This window comes from Bombina bombina, chromosome 2 (genome assembly GCF_027579735.1).
Source record: "Bombina bombina isolate aBomBom1 chromosome 2, aBomBom1.pri, whole genome shotgun sequence".
NCBI classification, from domain to species: Eukaryota; Metazoa; Chordata; class Amphibia; order Anura; family Bombinatoridae; genus Bombina; species Bombina bombina.
In genome coordinates this window covers 265,286,706-265,309,317 of record NC_069500.1, presented here as the reverse complement: position 1 = coordinate 265,309,317, position 22,612 = coordinate 265,286,706, and the positions used below count along the sequence as shown (strand labels likewise).

General features: G+C 38.8%; 1 protein-coding gene across 1 annotated transcript in view; it reads right to left on the bottom strand.

Moving 5' to 3' along the window:
• MAN2A1 (mannosidase alpha class 2A member 1) overlaps nt 1-22,612 on the bottom strand; it is a 333,289-nt gene that overhangs the window by 24,798 nt on the left and 285,879 nt on the right. The window contains exons 14-19 of the mRNA XM_053701535.1: nt 22,231-22,467; nt 22,027-22,149; nt 20,681-20,795; nt 15,142-15,275; nt 8,569-8,710; nt 6,609-6,742 (exon numbers count right to left, since the gene is read on the bottom strand). Of these exons, the coding sequence (XP_053557510.1) occupies nt 6,609-6,742; nt 8,569-8,710; nt 15,142-15,275; nt 20,681-20,795; nt 22,027-22,149; nt 22,231-22,467 (885 nt within the window). The remainder of the gene's footprint in view (nt 1-6,608; nt 6,743-8,568; nt 8,711-15,141; nt 15,276-20,680; nt 20,796-22,026; nt 22,150-22,230; nt 22,468-22,612) is intronic.

The window sequence follows — 22,612 nt, the reverse complement described above, 5'->3', positions numbered from 1 at the left end:
TACTATATATTTTTGCTGGTGTCTGACGAAGGGGGTAACACCCAGAAACGTTACAAGAAATAAAGGTAACGATTTTAAAATCCTGGCGAGTGCATCCTTTTCTCCACTACCTATACTTTGACCTTGGAAGCAGCAATCAAACTTTTTTATTGGACTAACTATACATTGATAAGATGACAAGCTTTCGGAAGAATGTCTTCATTTTTCAAGTCTGAATATAACCAAGGCTAACAGTAACTTATAGGTCTCCTCCTTATAGGGTTGAAGAAAAGATGGTGCTATTGTCAGTGGTATGCTATGCATTGCATATTTTTTATTCTATACCCCTTTATTTAAAAGTGAAAACTGCAAGTGCTCTTCAATTTAGTGGTCTTTGGAATGTAAAGATAACATAATTGCTTCAAATTAGCAACTATAGATTGCATATGAACCCAGTATATAGAGAAACCCCTAATGTAACAGGCTCAAGTAGTTTATAAAATTGCACTAATATTTTTAGTTTCCGTGATTGCACCTGAAGGGACGTGAGGTGAAAATGGTCAATTTCAGAGCATTTTCTTGAATCAAACTTTATTTGTAGATCAAGAAAAGGAGGCAAATGGAGGAACCTGATGGATTTTAACTATGGGTTTATTTTTTTTCATAGGAAAGAAAATACTTACAAGGTACTGGCATGAGTTTGAATAAGATATTTAAAAAGTACATTCTTTATAAATTATGGAATCATATTACAGAAGTATATTAACATTACAAGCAAAGGAAGAACATGTTAAAAAGTGGAAATAATTCAGACTGCAAAATGTATATATGAATAGAAAAAAAAACAACAAATTATGCTTACCTGATAATTTAATTTCCATCTGTGGGAGGAGAGTCCAATGCTTCATTCATTACTTGTGGGAATTAAGAACCTGGCCACCAGGAGGCAAAGACACCCCAGCCAAAGGCTTAAATACCTACCCACTCCCCTCATCCCCGAGTCATTCTGCCAAGGGAACAAGGAACAGCAGGAGAAATATCAGGGTATAAATGGTGCCAGAAGAATAATATTAAATTTAGGTCCGCCCCCCCCCCCGGAGAAATGGGTGGGAGCAGTGGACTCTCCTCCCACAGATGGAAATGAAATTATCAGGTAAGCAAAAATTTATGTTTTCCATCTTAATGGGAGGAGAGTCCACTTCTTCATTCATTACTTGTGGGAACAAATACCCAAGCTCTAGAGTACACTGAATGAAGAAAACTGAGGGCACCACAGCCTGCAGAACCTTTCCCAAAAGCTGCTTCCGCCGAAGCAAAAACATCAAATTAGTAAAACATTGCAAAAGAATGTAAAGAGGACTAAGTGGCCGCCTTACAAATCTGCTCCATAGAAGCCTCATTCTTAAAGGCCCAAGAAGAGGCCACAGCTATAGTTGAATGAGCCGTAATCCTCAGAGGAGGCTTATGACCCGCTGTCTCATGCGAAATGGAGGACACTCCTCAGCCAAAAAGATAACGAAGTCGAAGAGGCCCTCTGACCCCCACACTTCCCGGAAAAAAGAACAAACAGAGAAAAAAGTTTGTCTTAATTCCTACGTGGCCTGAAGATAGAACTTCAAGGCACAAACCACATCCAGAATTACATTGAAAGGAACCACAATCTCTTTATTGTACCATCCAAGACAATAGTATAATGTCTTCTTCATGCATAGGCTCCAACGAAGTCCGTGCAAAACCTAAAGAACAAGATTCAAACTCCAAGGAGGAGCAATAGATCTAAACACAGGTCTGATCCTAGCAGAGCCTTAACAAGTGACTGCACATCAGGAAGCACAGCGAACCGCTTGTGTAGTAACACAGACAGGGCTGGAATCTGCCCCCTTCAGGGGACTTGCAGAAAAGCCCTTCTCCAGTTCATTCTGGAGAACAGAATAAGTAGGTCCTCCACACCTTATGATAGATGCGACGAGCAACCATCTACAAGCTTGAATGAGAGTAAAAATAACACTCTCAGAACCCCTCTCTTGGCTAGGACTAAGTGTTCAATCTCCACGCAGTCAGCCTCAGAGATCTAGACATAGATGAACAGAGAGACCTTAATCAGCAGATCACTGCGACAAGGTTACTTCTATGGAGGAGATAACGACATCCCCACTAGTCTGCAAACCATATCCTTTGGAACAATCAGTATCACTGATGCCTGCTTGATTCGAGCCTCTACACTAGGAAGAAGTGGTAATGGCCGTAAAAGATAAATTAGATTGAACCTCCAAGGCCCCGCTAATGCATCTGTTAGCTCCGCCTAAGGATCCCTGTACCTCGACCCATATTTGGGTAACTTGGTAATGAGACGTCATAAGATCTTCCGCTTGCAAATTTCCGCAAACACTCGGGATGGAGAGACCAATCCCCCGGATTAAAGTATTGTCTGCTGAGGAAATCTGCTTCCCAGTTGTCCACACTTGGAATGTGGATCTCTGACAGCGAACAAATGTGGGTCTCCACGCACTCCAGAATCTGAGATACTTCCCTCATAGCTAGGGAGCAACTCGTTCCCCCCTGATGGTTGATGTAAGCCACCAAGGATATATTGTCTGATTGGAAACTGATAAACTAGGACGAACCCAGCAGAGGCCAAGCCATCAGAGCATTGTATATTGCCCGAAGATCCCAAATGCGATAGGAGGAAAGGCTCCTTACCAGTCTATAGGCCCTGTGCTTTTCTTGGCACCCCAAATCCCCATCCTGACAGACTAGCAACCGTAGTCAACAGGATGTTCTTGAGGCGGATATCCCTTGTACAAGGGATCCGAACAAAAACACCAAGAGTGATTCTCTTGATCGGTGGTCCAGAGAAATCTGTTGAGACAGAGCCGAATGATCGCCGTTAAACTGCTTCAGCATGCGCAGTTGCAACAGTCTGAGGTGAAACCTGGCAAAGAAAATGATGTCCATGCTTGACACCATGAGACCAAACACCTCCATACACCGAGCCACAGATGGCCTTAAGGAGGTCCAGAGGGCAAGACATGACGAGCAACGTCTCTGGTTTGTTAGAAATGTTCTCATGTCCATGGAGACTATTATAATACCAGAGAATTCTACCTTGGTACTTGAAACAAGAGAACTTTCTCTAGATTTATCTTCCATCCATGGGATCGAAGACGACAGACAAAAGATTCTGAATGGTACACTCTACGAAAAACTTCTTGGAGAATGCAGCGTTAGCCGGGAATCAAACCCGGGTCAACTAATTGGAAAGGTAGCTATGCTCACCACTATACCAGCTAGACCAAACAAAAGAACAATAAACTGGAAGTGCTGGTCCAGGAACGCAAACCTTAGGAACTGGAAGTGGTCCTTGAGGATTGGTACGTGAAGTGAGTATACTTTAGATCTATTGTGGTCATGAACTGCCCTTCTCGAATGAGGGGAAGAATGGACCTATTGTCTCCCTCTTGAACGAGAGGACATTTAAAAACTTGTTTAAGCACTAAAGGTCCAAATCGGACGGAAAGTTCCCTCCTTCTTTGGAACCACGAAAAGGTTTGAATAGTATCCCAAACCTCTCACTGCGATAGGCACCGGGACAATAACTCCTAAGAGGACAGATCCCATACGCACCCCAGAAAGGCTTCCCTCATTTCTGGTCAGAAAGACAGGCGGGAACTGCCCTTGGGTGGCTGAGACTTGAAACCTATCTTGTAACCCTGAGCTATGACCTCCAGGACCCATGGATCCTGCGCGTCCCTGAACCAAGAGACTGAAAAGAGCAACAGTCTGCCCCCTACACGATCCAGAAAAGGACCGGGGACCACCCGTTCATGCCGACTTAGACTCGGCGGGCTTCTTGCTCTGCTTGGATTTATTCCAGGACTGAGCCGGCTTCTGAGAGCTCTTGGTTTGCTCAGGCTTAGCGGAGGACTGCTGACATAGGCTTTATCAAAACGAAAAGAATGAAAATTGTCCCTTAGACTCATTCAGATTCTCTTGCGGTAGAAGGGCCTCTTGCCTCCTTTGAATGTGGAGAAAATTGAGTCCAGGCCTGGACCAAACAAAATCATTCCCTTAAAGGGGAGGGAAAGAAGTCTAGACTTAGAAGTCATATCCACAGACCATGACTTCAGCCAGAGCCCGATGGGCCTGAACAGAAAAAATTGAAGTCTTAGCATTAGGGCGAATAATCTGCCTAATAGCATCACAGATAAAAGTATTAGCAACCCTCAAGGCCGTAAATCTTTCCTGAGTAACATCGAGGGAACCCCCGATCAATTCCTATAAGGAGTCACACCAAAAGGTAGTTTCTCCAGCAACCGCGGCAACGGTCGCCTCCTGCTGAAACAAATATCCTGTATGTTGAAACAATTTTCTTAACAGAGTTTCCATCCTTTATCCATGGGCTCTTAAAACAAAGAGCTATTCTCAAACGGGATAGTAATACGTTAGCAAGGGTGAAGATAGCGCCATCCCTTTTAGGGATGCAACCTCACAACTCCATTGGGAGTCCAGGACCGGGAACGATTTGCTAAAAGAAGGAGAGGAACAATCCAGTCCCATTCATTCTTGTTCGCCATCTAACAGGAGCAGGGAAGGATAAGATACCACCCTGTCCTCAAACTCTATAAAATTTAGGAATCAAAGGTTCCTCAGACAATTTGGCCTCTGGAACCATTGAATTCGCCAAAAAACTTCTTTTAGAAGAAAGCTCAAATTCCTAAAACTAAAGACTGGTTCCTCTGCAGCCGGAGGTTTAGAGGCAGCAGACTCCAACCCAGAATGTTCATACTCTGAAGTCTCAGAAATAACTTCATCCTCTGATAACCCTATCAGTTAAATCCAATAAAATATATGATGTACTCTGGGAAGGAGTGCAATATGTAACCTTTCGCTTGCGCTTAGCAGGGCGAGGGTAAAGCATTAAAGGCCGCAGACACCGTCTGAGCTGCGCAGTAACGTCTGGTAAAAAAAATGGCCCCCTCCAGATAGAGGATCAGCAATGCAATGGGAAACTGCATGTGTGGAGAGATAAGCATGTAGGGTACGCACCTCACTGGACAGCTCCTCAGAGATGGATGGCTCAGTGGTATCAAACATGTTTGATATTATCACATTATCAAGGCATATGGAATGTAATTGAGGGGACGCACTAAGGCCTCCTCACAATATAAACAGGAATTACTCTTTAGGAATAGAGGGAGTGCCATCTAAGCAACAGAATCCGCCATCACTAGTGCAATAACCGGAGAATTATAGAAATAAAACAATATTTTATTAAAAAAAACCTGCACCTTTATATACCAGTGGCTGGGACATTCCCCACCTCCCATGACCCAGACAGTAGAGAGAGTTAGAACTCCTCTCTGATAGACACCCGGTTTAGGAAAGCGGGAAAGAATCATATGGTGCACAATGCAGGACCGTCCCTGTTATGAGAAAAAGCGCGCCAAGCTTGTAAGCTGCATGGAAACCTGTATATTCCATAACAGCCTATGAGCCCATAACATCTCACACATAAAAGCAGCATAAAATTGTTTTCATAAAAAATGAAACTATCTTACCAGAATCTACAAACAGGAACACAGCCTTTCAAGTGTGACAGGTTAGTAGCATCGCTCCTGGCATAGACTTGAGAGCAGAAAGCAGGCAGCGAAATTTATCAACGCCGATTGCTTAAGGAGCTGTTAATATGAGTCGGATGGTTTCGCAGAAGAACTCCTCCTGCATATCGGGACTCTAACTTTCACCCATGCTCTCACTGAGAGGCTGACAGGACTACTTAAAACACCAGTCCCATTGCGAAGACTACTACCCTCCATAAGAGATTACTCTGAATTTTCCGACACTTCTCTGCCAGCCTCCTGTGACGAAAGGCAAAGAATGACTGGGGGATGAGAGGAGTGTGGGAGGTATTTAAACCTTTGGCTGGGGTGTCTTTGCCTCCTCCTGGTGGCCAGGTTCTTACTTCACACAAGTAATGAATGATGCAGTGGACTCTCCTCCCATTAAGGTGGAAAAGATATTAAACCAAAACAATAGCACACTGAAAGATATATAATTATAATCCTAAACAGTTAACATAGAAGACATGGCAGGGATAGGAAGATTAAAAACCTCTATACTAATGTACTGGTTACTGTATGACGGAATACTAACGTTTGTTAAAACTGAAATTATTCCATAGCTATTGGATAAGTTATGAAGCGATACGAGAAGTACTAAAAATAAAAGTAAATGGAATGCAAACTTAGCCAGAAATTTCAATCTCATTTGTATTAAATAAAAAAGTATTCATTAAAGGAATAATAGGACTAGTTTTATTATAATGATCTCCAATCATGCAAATGAACTTATAAAAAGGATTTTATGATACGTTAAAAAACCTTATTTCACTAAGTGGAACACATATAAAAACAAGGAATTCATGTCTATGTGCGCAAAGGTAAAATCATTAAAATGTATATTATGTTTTTAAGCAATATTATGTAATTTACTTTTTAAACTGCTATAACTACAAAAAACAGGCTTTAACTAATTTTTTAAGTATTAAAACTGCATACAGAAAAGTATAGTAATATTAAGTGCATAATGCTTATAATAAACCTTGGTATTTAACACTAAATGATACCTACCTCATCTACTCCACTTCTTGTCTCCAAAAGAAGTCTGAACAAATTAGATGTGATTTTATTATCTTGCAGACCTTGCCCAAGACCACGGTTGTCATCCTGCATCAGTCTGCGGTCCATGAAAACTTCTAACTGACCTAAAAAGCAAAAAAAAAAAAAAGGATCTATACTTTACTAAAAATAATAGTGTAAGATTACTGTATTTAAATATCAGTTCTACAATTGTTTCATCTTCATCGTTGGTAATTAAAGTGATGGTAAATCCAAGCGTTTGTGTAAACTAGGATTTACAATTGGAACAAATAAAGGGTACTTTCAGTCATGAAGTATAAAATACTTCATGCTGAAAGCTCCATTATTTTTTGGAAGCTCAGGAAGAATGCTATTTTGCTGGGAGGTGACATTTCCACCTCTTAGCAAATAGCCGTGCATTCCAACTGGCGCCAACCTGAATAGCCCGCACGGCTGTTGGCTAAGAGGTGGAAATGTCACCTCTCAGCAAAATAGTGTTCTGCCGTGGGCTGCCTGAGCAGCTCAGTGCAGCGAACGCTTCAGTCAAATAAAGGAGCTTTCAGCATGAAGTATTTTATATTTGACTGAAATGTCCCTTTATTTGTTCCAATGGTAAATCCTAGCGTTTCACAAGCGCTAGGAATTACAATCACTTTAAACACAAATCGATGCTTACGTCATTACAGATGTTCCGAATACAAATTCGGCACTGACTTTGCTAGTTATCAAAGTTCTAACAGGTACGTTTGCCACTATTCCAGCCCAGCATACCTGCTTTTCAATCCGCCACCCTGGAGGCCGCGGATGCCTTAGGAATCAATGGGAGTCTGAAAGCAGCGAAAGCTTATGTTCGCTGCTGCCCGATACCCCATTAATTTCTATGGTAGAATAAAAGTTACGTTTACACCTAACACTCTAACATAAGCCCCGAGTGTAAACACCCCTAATCATCCGCCCCCGACATAGTCGCCACCTACATAATGTTATTAACCCCTATCCCGCCGCTCCCGGATCCCACCGCAACCTAAATAAACCCCTATCCCGCCGCTCCCGGACATCGCTGCCACTAAAGTTATTAACCCCTACACCGCCGCTCCCGGACATCGCTGCCACTAAATAAAGTTATTAACCCCTACACCGCCGCTCCCGGCGGTGTAGGGGTTTAAGTGGATCTTCGGGGGTTAGTGTTCGTTTTTTTTATGGGTTTATTGGGTGGGTTTTAATTTTAGATTAGGGGTTTGGGCTGAAAAAGAGCTAAATGCCCTTTTAAGGGCAATGCCCATACAAATGCCCTTGAGATGAGTTAATATTTAATGTAAAGTTAGCGGGTTGTTAGGTTTAGGGGTTAATAGCTTAGTTTAGTTTATGGCGATGTAGGGGGCTGGTGGTTTAGGGGTTAATAGGTTTAGTAAGTGGTAGTGATATGGGAGGTCAGGGGTTAATAACTTTATTAGAGTTGCAGTGGGCTCGGGGAGTGGCAGGATAGGGGTTAATAACTTTATTAGCGTTGTGGTGGGCTTGAGGAGAAGCAGGATAGGGGTTAATAACTTTATTAGAGTTGCGGTGGGCTCTAGGAGGGGCGAGATAGGGGTTAAACATTTTAGTATAGTGCCAGTGTTTAGTGACAGGGTATAAATAAAGTTGGGAAAAAGCCGAAAAGCAGCGAGATCGATGACTGTTAATTAACAACAGTCCGCTGCTCATCGCCCCGTACTTGGTGCGTGGCTTTTTGACAGCTTTTTTGATAAATAAGAAGAGCGTATTCAGGTCCACGGCCAATATATCAACTGAATAAGCTACTGTATCACAATATGGCAAGCAGTTATTTGGACACCATAAAAGATAAATATAAAAATGAGTAGGCATTGTACAGATACTTTGCATAGTACAGATTAAATATCTTTACAGAGTGTAACTAAATTGTTTAATCTTAAAGGTATAGTTAACTCACCACTTTTTAAACTTGAAACCCCAAGAGCCTGAGCAGAATGGAGTGTTAATCGACTTTCACGGTCTTGAACATAAGCCATAGTTGTCATTGGGTATACATTAGCTTGAATGGGCAATTTACTCATGGTTTTTCTTGGCTGAATCTGTGAACAATTGTTGGGCAGAATAATATCAGGAAAAAAACTATTTTATTTAATTTGTATCAGTTTTAACAAACATATTCCATTCACAATTTACATGGCAAGCGTTTCTAGGACATACAGGTACAAATCCACAAATTGGAAATTCCAAAATCCAGACTTATTCATGGATATATATTTAAAAAAAAAACCAAAAAAAAAACAAAACATAATTTATGTAAGAAATTACCTGATAAATTCATTTCTTTCATATTAGCAAGAGTCCATGAGCTAGTGACGTATGGGATATACATTCCTACCAGGAGGGGCAAAGTTTCCCAAACCTCAAAATGCCTATAAATACACCCCTCACCACACCCACAATTCAGTTTAACGAATAGCCAAGAAGTGGGGTGATAAAAAAGTGCAAAAGCATATAAAATAAGGAATTGGAATAATTGTGCTTTATACAAAATCATAACCACCACAAAAAAAGGGCGGGCCTCATGGACTCTTGCTAATATGAAAGAAATGAATTTATCAGGTAAGTTCTTACATAAATTATGTTTTCTTTCATGTAATTAGCAAGAGTCCATGAGCTAGTGACGTATGGGATAATGACTACCCAAGATGTGGATCTTTCCACACAAGAGTCACTAGAGAGGGAGGGATAAAATAAAGACAGCCAATTCCTGCTGAAAATAATCCACACCCAAAATAAAGTTTAACGAAAAACATAAGCAGAAGATTCAAACTGAAACCGCTGCCTGAAGTACTTTTCTACCAAAAACTGCTTCAGAAGAAGAAAATACATCAAAATGGTAGAATTTAGTAAAAGTATGCAAAGAGGACCAAGTTGCTGCTTTGCAGATCTGGTCAACCGAAGCTTCATTCCTAAACGCCCAGGAAGTAGAAACTGACCTAGTAGAATGAGCTGTAATTCTCTGAGGCGGAGTTTTACCCGACTCAACATAGGCAAGATGAATTAAAGATTTCAACCAAGATGCCAAAGAAATGGCAGAAGCTTTCTGGCCTTTTCTAGAACCGGAAAAGATAACAAATAGACTAGAAGTCTTACGGAAAGATTTCGTAGCTTCAACATATTTCAAAGCTCTAACAACATCCAAAGAATGCAACGATTTCTCCTTAGAATTAGGACATAATGAAGGAACCACAATTTCTCTACTAATGTTGTTGGAATTCACAACTTTAGGTAAAAATTCAAAAGAAGTTCGCAACACCGCCTTATCCTGATGAAAAATCAGAAAAGGAGACTCACAAGAAAGAGTAGATAATTCAGAAACTCTTCTGGCAGAAGAGATGGCCAAAAGGAACAAAACTTTCCAAGAAAGTAATTTAATGTCCAATGAATGCATAGGTTCAAACGGAGGAGCTTGAAGAGCTCCCAGAACCAAATTCAAACTCCAAGGAGAAGAAATTGACTTAATGACAGGTTTTATACGAACCAAAGCTTGTACAAAACAATGAATATCAGGAAGAATAGCAATCTTTCTGTGAAAAAGAACAGAAAGAGCAGAGATTTGTCCTTTCAAAGAACTTGCGGACAAACCCTTATCTAAACCATCCTGAAGAAACTGTAAAATTCTCGGTATTCTAAAAGAATGCCAGGAAAAATGATGAGAAAGACACCAAGAAATATAAGTCTTCCAGACTCTATAATATATCTCTCGAGATACAGATTTACGAGCCTGTAACATAGTATTAATCACAGAGTCAGAGAAACCTCTTTGACCAAGAATCAAGCGTTCAATCTCCATACCTTTAAATTTAAGGATTTCAGATCCTGATGGAAAAGAGGACCTTGTGACAGAAGGTCTGGTCTTAACGGAAGAGTCCACGGTTGGCAAGAGGCCATCCGGACAAGATCCGCATACCAAAACCTGTGAGGCCATGCCGGAGCTACCAGCAGAACAAACGAGCATCCCTTCAGAATCTTGGAGATTACTCTTGGAAGAAGAACTAGAGGCGGAAAGATATAGGCAGGATGATACTTCCAAGGAAGTGATAATGCATCCACTGCCTCCGCCTGAGGATCCCGGGATCTGGACAGATACCTGGGAAGTTTCTTGTTTAGATGGGACGCCATCAGATCTATTTCTGGAAGTTCCCACATTTGAACAATCTGAAGAAATACCTCTGGGTGAAGAGACCATTCGCCCGGATGCAACGTTTGGCGACTGAGATAATCCGCTTCCCAATTGTCTACACCTGGGATATGAACCGCAGAGATTAGACAGGAGCTGGATTCCGCCCAAACCAAAATTCGAGATACTTCTTTCATAGCCAGAGGACTGTGAGTCCCTCCTTGATGATTGATGTATGCCACAGTTGTGACATTGTCTGTCTGAAAACAAATGAACGATTCTCTCTTCAGAAGAGGCCAAAACTGAAGAGCTCTGAAAATTGCACGGAGTTCCAAAATATTGATCGGTAATCTCACCTCCTGAGATTCCCAAACTCCTTGTGCCGTCAGAGATCCCCACACAGCTCCCCAACCTGTGAGACTTGCATCTGTTGAAATTACAGTCCAGGTCGGAAGCACAAAAGAAGCCCCCTGAATTAAACGATGGTGATCTGTCCACCATGTTAGAGAGTGTCAAACAATCGGTTTTAAAGATATTAATTGAGATATTTTCGTGTAATCCTTGCACCATTGCTTCAGCATACAGAGCTGAAGAGGTCGCATGTGAAAACGAGCAAAGGGGATCGCGTCCGATGCAGCAGTCATAAGACCTAGAATTTCCATGCATAAGGCTACCGAAGGGAATGATTGTGACTGAAGGTTTTGACAAGCTGCAATCAATTTTAGACGTCTCTTGTCTGTTAAAGACAGAGTCATGGACACTGAATCCATCTGGAAACCCAGAAAGGTTACCCTTGTCTGAGGAATCAAAGAACTTTTTGGTAAATTGATCCTCCAACCATGATCTTGAAGAAACAACACAAGTCGATTCGTATGAGATTCTGCTAAATGTAAAGACTGAGCAAGTACCAAGATATCGTCCAAATAAGGAAATACCACAATACCCTGTTCTCTGATTACAGACAGAAGGGCACCGAGAACCTTTGTAAAAATTCTTGGAGCTGTAGCTAGGCCAAACGGCAGAGCCACAAACTGGTAATGCTTATCCAGAAACGAGAATCTCAGGAACTGATAATGATCTGGATGAATCGGAATATGCAGATATGCATCCTGTAAATCTATTGTGGACATATAATTCCCTTGCTGAACAAAAGGTAAGATAGTCCTTACAGTTACCATCTTGAACGTTGGTATCCTTACATAACGATTCAATATTTTTAGATCCAGAACTGGTCTGAAGGAATTCTCCTTCTTTGGTACAATGAAGAGATTTGAATAAAACCCCATCCCCTGTTCCGGAACTGGAACTGGCATAATTACTCCAGTCAACTCTAGATCTGAAACACATTTCAGAAATGCTTGAGCTTTTACTGGATTTACTGGGACACGGGAAAGAAAAAATCTCTTTGCAGGAGGTCTCAACTTGAAACCAATTCTGTACCCTTCTGAAACAATGCTCTGAATCCAAAGATTGTGAACAGAATTGATCCAAATTTCTTTGAAAAAACGTAACCTGCCCCCTACCAGCTGAGCTGGAATGAGGGCCGCACCTTCATGTGGACTTAGAAGCAGGCTTTGCTTTTCTAGCTGGCTTGGATTTATTCCAGACTGGAGATGGTTTCCAAACTGAAACTGCTCCTGAGGATGAAGGATCAGGCTTTTGTTCTTTGTTGAAACGAAAGGAACGAAAAGATTATTAGCCCTGTTTTTACCTTTAGATTTTTTATCCTGTGGTAAAAAAGTTCCTTTCCCACCAGTAACAGTTGAAATAATGGAATCCAACTGAGAACCAAATAATTTGTTACCCTGGAAAGAAAGAAATATCAAAAATGGCATCACAGATAAAATTATTAGCATGCTGAAGAAGAATAATAATATCATGAGAATCACGATGTGTTACTTGTTGCGCTAAAGTTTCCAACCAAAAAGTTGAAGCTGCAGCAACATCAGCCAAAGATATAGCAGGTCTAAGAAGATTACCTGAACACAGATAAGCTTTTCTTAGAAAGGATTCAATTTTCCTATCTAGAGGATCCTTAAACGAAGTACCATCTGACGTAGGAATAGTAGTACGTTTAGCAAGGGTAGAAATAGCCCCATCAACTTTAGGGATCTTGTCCCAAAATTCTAATCTGTCAGACGGCACAGGATATAATTGCTTAAAACGTTTAGAAGGAGTAATAGAATTACCCAAATTATCCCATTCTTTGGAAATTACTGCAGAAATAGCATTAGGAACAGGAAAAACTTCTGGAATAACCACAGGAGCTTTAAATACCTTATCTAAACGTTTAGAATTAGTATCAAGAGGACCAGAATCCTCTATTTCTAAAGCAATTAGTACTTCTTTAAGTAAAGAACGAATAAATTCCATTTTAAATAAATATGAAGATTTATCAGCATCAACCTCTGAGACAGAATCCTCTGAACCAGAGGAATCATCAGAATCAGAATGATGATGTTCATTTAAAAATTCATCTGTAGGGAGAGAAGTTTTAAAAGATTTTTTACGTTTACTAGAAGGAGAAATAACAGACATAGCCTTCTTTATGGATTCAGAAACAAAATCTCTTATATTATCAGGAACATTCTGCACCTTAGATGTTGAAGGAACTGCAACAGGCAATGGTACTTTACTAAAGGAAATATTATCTGCTTTAACAAGTTTGTCATGACAATCAATACAAACAACAGCTGGAGGAATAGCTACCAAAAGTTTACAGCAGATACACTTAGCTTTGGTAGATTCAGCACTTGACAGCGATTTTCCTGTAGTATCTTCTGACTCAGATGCAACGTGAGACATCTTGCAATATGTAAGAGAAAAAACAACATATATATAAAGCAAAATTGATCAAATTCCTTAAATGACAGTTTCAGGAATGGGAAAAAATGCCAAAGAACAAGCTTCTAGCAACCAGAAGCAATAAAAAATGAAACTTAAATAATGTGGAGACAAAAGCGACGCCCATATTTTTTCGCGCCAAATAAGACGCCCACATTATTTGGCGCCTAAATGCTTTTTGGCGCCAAAAATGATGCCACATCCGGAACGCCGACATTTTTGGCGCAAAATAACGTCAAAAAATGACGCAACTTCCGGCGACACGTATGACGCCGGAAACGGAAATAGAATTTTTGCGCCAAAAAAGTCCGCGCCAAGAATGACGCAATAAAATGAAGCATTTTCAGCCCCCGCGAGCCTAACAGCCCACAGGAAAAAAGTCAAATTTTAAGGTAAGAAAAATGGTTAAATCAAAATGCATTATCCCAAATATGAAACTGACTGTCTGAAAATAAGGAAAGTTGAACATTCTGAGTCAAGGCAAATAAATGTTTGAATACATATATTTAGAACTTTATAAACAAAGTGCCCAACCATAGCTTGGAGTGTCACAGAAAATAAGACTTACTTACCCTAGGACACTCATCTACATATAGCAGATAGCCAAACCAGTACTGAAACGAGAATCAGCAGAGGTAATGGTATATATAAGAGTATATCGTCGATCTGAAAAGGGAGGTAAGAGATGAATCTCTACGACCGATAACAGAGAACCTATGAAATAGACCCCTTAGAAGGAGATCACTGCATTCAAATAGGCAATACTCTCCTCACATCCCTCTGACATTCACTGCACGCTGAGAGGAAAACCGGGCTCCAACTTGCTGCGGAGCGCATATCAACGTAGAATCTAGCACAAACTTACTTCACCACCTCCATCGGAGGCAAAGTTTGTAAAACTGAATTGTGGGTGTGGTGAGGGGTGTATTTATAGGCATTTTGAGGTTTGGGAAACTTTGCCCCTCCTGGTAGGAATGTATATCCCATACGTCACTAGCTCATGGACTCTTGCTAATTACATGAAAGAAAAAACATTTCCTCTGCGTCTTTGTTTTTTGCTCTAAAATGCAGGTCTCTTTAAAACAATAACTATTATGTTTCCAATTACAGTACTATCTGATGCTACTATGTATTCAAACTACCTTTACATTGCATGTATAAAGTATTATGACAAGCAAATATTGCCTAAATTTCAACCCCTCTCCAAGCTATCCCACTTTAAAGATGCAACTGTACAAATAAATTCTGAAATCCAAACCATTATGGATAAAGGTTTTTGTACCTGTATTATAAAAGGCATGCTGGATTTCTATTTCACAGGTGTCATTTTTATACTGGTCCTGTATAGCTAGAACTAAGTAAATGTTTCTCGGGCTATTCTTCTATATTAAGAAAAAATATAATTTTGTTGCAAAAAATAAAAAAATAAAATATGCGCTTTCATTATTTTGCCCCACATTTTTCTGTAATTTATCCAATTAAGTATTTTTTTTCATTTTAACTTACCTGATACCCATTTAGATCTGTATAAAATCTGTTTTGACTATTTATATTTGAAGATATTTTCATCACAATTTCACGATTAAATTCTCCTCTAATGTCCAGGATATTTGATATCTCTGTAGATTGTCCTTCAAGACCTGTTGTGAACACGTGCATTATGTAGATAAACACTATTCAATCACAAACAAAAAATGTTTGCTCCTATATATAAATGAAAAACATCACTTTACTGCATTCATTTTTGTTGATTTACTCATTACTAAAAAAGCTTAAAAAAGGTTTCATGCTTGGGCAGAAAATTCTAGTGTAATAAAAAACACTTTTTTTTGGCAACAATCATTGCTCATTCCCCATTTAGCTGGAATACATTATGGTGTTTTGTTTTTTGAGAAAGAGAAAAAAAAATCAAGATTATTTTTTTTTTAAGCATAATGTACTAAGATAGTGGTTTATACAAGAGGGCAGTGTCGCATTTACTTTTCAAACGATTAATCCTTTGTGATATGGCATAAAAACCTTGGTAGTAAGCCAAGGTCTCATTACTAGGATTGAGGTAGGCTCACTGGAATCCTTTGTATGAATCATTTAAAAAGACAGAGGCAAAAGTTGGTCATGTTAAAGGAATAATAATGTCAAAATGTAACTTATGGTTGAGACAGGGCATGTCAAATAAAAAAAATGCTTACCTGATAAATTAATTTATTTCATGGTGGTGAGAGTCCATGAGACAGTACTCCTGGGTATTCCTCTCCTGACTACTAGGAGGAGGCAAAGATTTCCAAAACTACAAGAGCCCTTAAAACCCCTCTCACCTTACTAGAAGAAAGGAACATAAGAGCAAGAAAAAAGGCATATATATATATATATATAGGTGCATACTTTAACTACTGCCAGGAAAAACACCAAAAAAATATTTAAAAAAAAATCTATATTAAAAAAAATAAAAAATGTGTGGTGTCTCATGGACTCTCACCATAATAAAATAAATTTATCAGGTAACAAATTATATTTGCTTTCATAAAAGGTAGTGAGATTCCACAAGCTATTACTGGGAAACTAATACCCAAGCTGTGGAGTCCACAAATAATGATTGTGGGAAAAGAAATAATTTCTCAATATCTAAACAATTTTCGTTTTAATGCTGCAAAAACATAATTATATATTTATAATCAGAAAAAAACTTCTCTGTCTTAAAACAAAGAGTTCAATCTCCAAGAAATAAAGTTGGAAAAAAAAAGGACCTTGAGACAGGAGTGTAACTGGACATCTGTACCAGATTCGCAAACCAAGTTTTGTGAGTCCAAGCGGAGGCAATGAGAATTACTAATGATACCTCCTGGTTGATTCTGGCTATCACTCCTAATAACAAAACAAGATGAGGAAAAATGAAAGCCAGACAAAAACACTCAAGATGCTACTAGAGCATCCAAATCTTCTTGTTCAACTGAGAAGTCATCACATCTATTTCTGGAAGACCCCACAGATTCACAATTTAACCGAAAGCTTCTAGATAGATAAAGAGATCACTTCCTTGGATGAAGAGAATACCAAATGAGAAAATCTGCATCCTAATTATTAAATTCTGGAATATGTACTGTAGAGATTGTACAAACGTTCTCTGCCCAAGTAGGAATTGCCAGGGAACTCAGAGTTCCTCCTTTGATGATGGATGTAGGCCACTGCTGTGGCATTGTCTGACTGGAAACCCAGATAACTCTTTTTAGAAGAGGCCAATAAAGTGCCCTGAAAACTGCACGGAAATCCAGAATATTTATTGGTAACCTCGCCTCCCGGGGTGACCAAACTCCTTGTACTCTCTGGAACCCCCAGGCTGCTCCCCAACCTGAATGACTTCTGTCATAATCACAGTCCAATTTGGACAGACAAAGGATGCCCATAGAACAATGGACTGGTGATTTATACACCAAGAAAGGGATTGTCTCGCTCTGAAATCCAGAAGAATCTCTGAGGCAAATGATTGCAATCACTGCACAACTGATGAACCATACAAACCTGAAGAGGTTTCATGTGCAACCGAGAAAGGGGAACTGCATCTGAAGCAGCTATCATCAGACTTAATACTTCTATGCAAAGAGCTACAGAAGGAAAAGGAAGAGACTAAAGATTTGCACAAATGTAGAGAGTAATTCCAGCCTTTTCTGGTCCATCAAAGAAAGTCTTATGAAGCCTGAGTCTATTATCACACCTAGAAATGTAACCCTAGATTGAGTAGTAAGAGAACTCTTTGGAAAATTGATTCTCCAATAATGCTTTTGAAGAAACAACAAAGGTCTGTTGGTATGAGATACTACTAAATGTAGAGATGGAGCAGTACCAACATATCGTCCAGGTAAGTAACCACCAAAACTCTACAGAGTTGAGCTCTACAGATAAGACAGTTCCCAGTTAATTCTGGAAGCAGTAGCCAGACTAAATGGAAGAGCAACAAACTGAAAATGCTTGTGCAGGAATGCAAATCTTATAAATTGATGATGATCTCTGTAAATAGAAAACATAAAGACAACAATCCTTCAAATATATTGTGGAGATAAAATGCCCTTGTAGAACAGGAGGAAGAATAGTCTTAATTATTTCCACCTTAAATGAAGAAACCCTGAGAAACTTGTTTAAAGTCTTTAAATCGAGAACTGTTCCCTCGCCTTCACTGACTGACTCAAAAAAGGTTCTGGTCTTCAAAGGATTCTTTGGAACATGAGACACAAGAAACTATCCCCTGGGAAGCTTCAATTTTTAAACAAATTCTGTATACAATGGAAACTATTTTTAGAACCCATGGAACTTGAAAAGTTTAAAACCAAGCCTGCTAAAAAAGGAGTAATCTCCCCTTCCAGAAGATCTGGATCGGGGGGCCGCACCTTAATGCTGACTCGGTAGAGAAGACAATGTTTTTTAAACTGCTGTTACTTGTTTCAATTAGAATTTGGCTTCCAGGAAAATCTTGATTAACATAGTTTTTGAAGAGGGCTGTTGGTGCCTAAATTGATGAAAGGAATGAAAACTGCTAGAATTCCTGAACTACGTGTCCTGAGGGAGAAAAGTTCCTTTACCTCCAGTCACAGCAGAAATAATAGCATCCAGGCCCAAAAAAACAACGTTTCCATGAAAGGTAAGGGATAAAGACTGACTAAGAGTAAGAAACCATGTCAGCTGACCAAAATTTCAACCAGTCCGCCTGGCCAAAACTGCTAATGCAATATTCTTAATAATGTCAACAATAACATAGCAAATGAAAGCCTTAGCTGTCTTTAAAAATCTTAATAGATTCAAAAACTCTTCACTAGCAGAGTCCTCTGGAAAACTGTTCAGATAAGCCTCCTCGACAGAGCAGAGGCTCCAGCAACACAAACAATACTAATTGCTGGCCTAAAAAGGAAACCTGCCTGCTGAAAAGACGTATAGTAGTACATTTAGCCAAAGTAGAAATAGCCCCATCCACCTTAAGGAAGGAAAATACTTCTTTTAAAAGAGAACTAAGATGTTCAAGGTTAAACAGAATTAGATTAGACTATTGATCATTTGAAAATACCTTAACTTCAGAGGATAGTTCAGAAGAACCAGGTTCAGAGAAAAGCAGCTCAACAGACTTAGATTTATTAAAATTAGATAAACTAAAAGAGGGGTTATCAGCAACCAATCCTTTATGCTTACCTGGAGGAGGCATGGCTCACAACTTTTCAGATACGGTGGAGCGTACAAAATCTTTAAATCCTGGAGCAAAATCTGAAGAACTCTCCTGTATAGCACAAACAGAGGGAGGACAGATACGTACCCTTAGAAGCAAGAGCTGCATTGGTCTAATTAGAATGCATTAAATGATCCATACAAGCTATGCAAAGCTAAGCAGAGGGTATTATATCAACAAGCTTGCAAAAGTCACACTTATTAGTACGAAAGTGTTCAGTATCTTCTGAAGAACTAACATTCACAGTAATGGGGAAAGAGTTAGTATGCTCCATAATGTAGAGAGAAAAAAAAAACAGGCCTAAAAAGAAAACCACAGAAAAAAAATAATTTTGCAGTTAAATATAAATCAATAAATAAGCATAACAAAACTTAAATAAGGAATAAAGGCAGGAAACACATAGAATCTTACACACAAAAAATAAACTTTTGGCTGAATTTAAAATCTTAGCACCTCCACAAAATATGGATAAAGCAGATGAAGGAGCGTTAAGTCAGGCACCAGGGTAAGATGAACAAACTAACAGGCTTGCAAAATAGATTACATGCGCTCTACACCGCAACAAGCAGGTGAGGTGTGTGTGAAAGAAGCAGACATGCACAAAAAAAAATGTGCACGAAGACACCAAAGTCAGAGTGCTACATAAAAAAGAAATAAGCAGAGAAGCTCAAAACTATACTTAACATACTTACAAAAATCTGACATGAGCTAAAAGAGCATAGGGTGTAAAATTATATAAAGATTCATGTAGCCCAATTCCAATAAATACATTTTAAAAATGCCTGATATAATAGTCCTCAGGATATGATATACAATCTCAAGTGTACCTACCAATAGCAGAGGATCTATGTACATGGAGTATAACAATGATCCAACAGGAGGAGCCGAGATACCGGTCCCCACGACATCTGTGCCAGGCCCGTGACTAACTCCCACTGGGTGTAATTGTACCACTACCCGATACTCCAAAAGCTTCCTCTGTCAAACTGTAAATCAGTCTGAGTACCGCTCTCACAGAAGAACATCTACAGCAGCTCTATTCTTCACCTTCCTCTTGCAGGGGCAAAAATAAGACTAGATTCCTGTAAGGTGGGATAGGGTTTTAAGGGCTCTTGGAGTTTTGGGAATTCTTGCCCCCTCCTAGTGGTCAGGAGTAGAATTCCCAGGAGTAATGGCTTGTGGAGTCTGACCACCTTTATGAAAGAAAATCCATTTACTTCTGTTATCAATTTACCTTTGTTCTCTTGGTATTCTTAATTTAAGGGTAAACCTATGCAGGCTCACCATAATACACGTATATTTAGCAATCTATGGAAGACGTGTTTAGAACAATGTATAAATGTGCTACAAACAATTTTTAAATATGCCTTAGCTCATATGATACTACCTAGGTAAAACTCTTTATCAAAGGATACCAAGAGACTCAAGCGAAAATAGAGGTAAATTGGATTTTTTTTTTTTACTTTCATTAATGGCAACATTTAAAAAAAAACAAACAAACAGCATTTTGCAACTGAAACAGAGACTTTAGTGTTGAGCAGTTGTGTCAACTACAGGTACTACTTGATAGCAAGAAAGGCCAAGATACCACTCATTTAAACAAGGGATACCCATTTAAAATGAGGTCCCTCACACTTTACATGAGGAAGAGGGAAGTAAACATCACTTTTATAGACTCCATACCACATTCATGTCTGCTCAAGTAATATAACCATGTACATTATGTCAATAGTCTGATTTATATATGCTAAAAAGTGATATATCTACTTGTAAATGAAGGTTTTTGTGCATAATGATACTCCTTATTTTTTAACTGAAATGTACCTACAGGAATCTCACCTTGCACATTGTAAAGCCGTACTGTGTGAGTCATATGGTTTAAAAAACAAACAACTTCAGAAAAAACACTTCCTTGAGTTATTCTGACAACAGGCAAATCAGGAATAACATATGGCTGTATAAGGGAAAACAAACAAAACATTATTATATAAGTGCAAAACTATTGAAGGCGCTTTTGTGACAGGATGTTTCATTGCGACAATTAAGAATAATAGCATTATATAAAAGTACTTTTCCTTTACTATATCATTCAAGACATCAAATTTTATCTACATAAAAGGATACAATCGGAGGTTTATAATTTTATCTAAGACAAAAGGTGGAGAAGTAAAACAGAACAGCTTTGTGATGCATTTTACCCCATGAGCTTTTTGTTACATCTATTGGGTCACATCTATTCTGTGCTACTGGTCCACCTGACAACGCCAATATCACTCCACGTTTTGCACATCATCTAATATGGATACCTGAACACAAGGGATCCTAGATGGTGCAAACAATTAAACATTGTATCCGAGTGAGGAGAAAACTTAGATATCAGCCTATGGAGACACCGCTTCCCTCCCAAGCAAATCAATAAGGCATTGAATTAGAAACTCATACTGGGTGGGAGGAAGACATGGAGCTTAGATATATCCGAGATCTCTACAGAGACCATAATTTCGTGACCCTGCCAGAGCTACTAAAGTACAAAGATCTGCAAAAATGTATTTACTTGACTACAACTATAATAAGATAACTCGCAATTGTAACTCCTAGATTGTATATATATATATATGTGTGTGTGTGTGTGTGTGTGTGAGAGAGAGAGTGAAACTGAATGCAAAGTTCTGGATGGTTGATTTTTACTAAAAATAAAAACAAGCCTCGTAACAGTATTAAAACCTAAGTTTACATGTTTTTGTCCGTCAGTCAACACAAACTAATTGTATAAAAAAATGTAAACTGTGTTTACAAGTTTAAAAGAACTACTGCATCCAAAATAATATTAAACTTGAAATATAATTTTATCTCGGAGATTATATATTTTTGTTTGACAAAGCCATTTGTTAATCTTTCAAAACTAGTGAAGTGTATTTTGGATCTTATTTTATATGATGTTATTTTATCTCATAAGGATGGCCAAAAGTTTTTGGCTCCTAAATATTTGGGCTGGCTCCTAGATTATGAACAAAAGTTGTTGAGCCCTGATATAGGAGATTATATCTTTTTATTTCACAAAACTGTTTTAAAACTAGTCGATTGCATTGTATGTTTTTTTACCAAAAATTAGAAGTATGTAAATCTTTAAAGCATATTTACTAAACTGGGCTTGATTTAAACAAAATATGTGCAAATCTACATACCTTAGCTTCACCATCTGGCAGGAAAAGATAGGCACCACTTTTATCTTTGCTATTCGTAGTTCCATACCAAGTAAATTCAACTTTTACATTGTGAGTTTTTCCATTTTCTTTTGTTTGAATTTTCTAAAAGAACAAATTTAAATATAGCGTTTTTAGATCTGAAAACTTTAGGAGTGTTATTATTTAAAAATAATGTTTTAGTACCTCTAGAAGTCCAGATCTCTCTGAAAACCAAAGTTTTAAGTATGCATTTTCAATAGTTAAATCATCAGCAACATTGTTCCTCTCGTTAATTTTAAAGGTCCCATCAGAAATGACTTTAATGTTACTTTGGCCTCGAACAAAATGAGTGTAATCTGCCTTGACCACATCTGAACTCACTGCTTCCATCAGCTGATAGACTGCAAGGCCAAGGGCTGGTAAATGTGCCAAAAATGAAACCTTGTATAACAAGAAAGTGACAAAACAAATAAAAAATAAAATCATAAGTATTTGCTAAATTAAAACACTTTATCTATTCAGTAATTGCAATGAAAAAAAAATTGACAAACACGGTATAAATAACTGCAAAAACCATAATTTATGC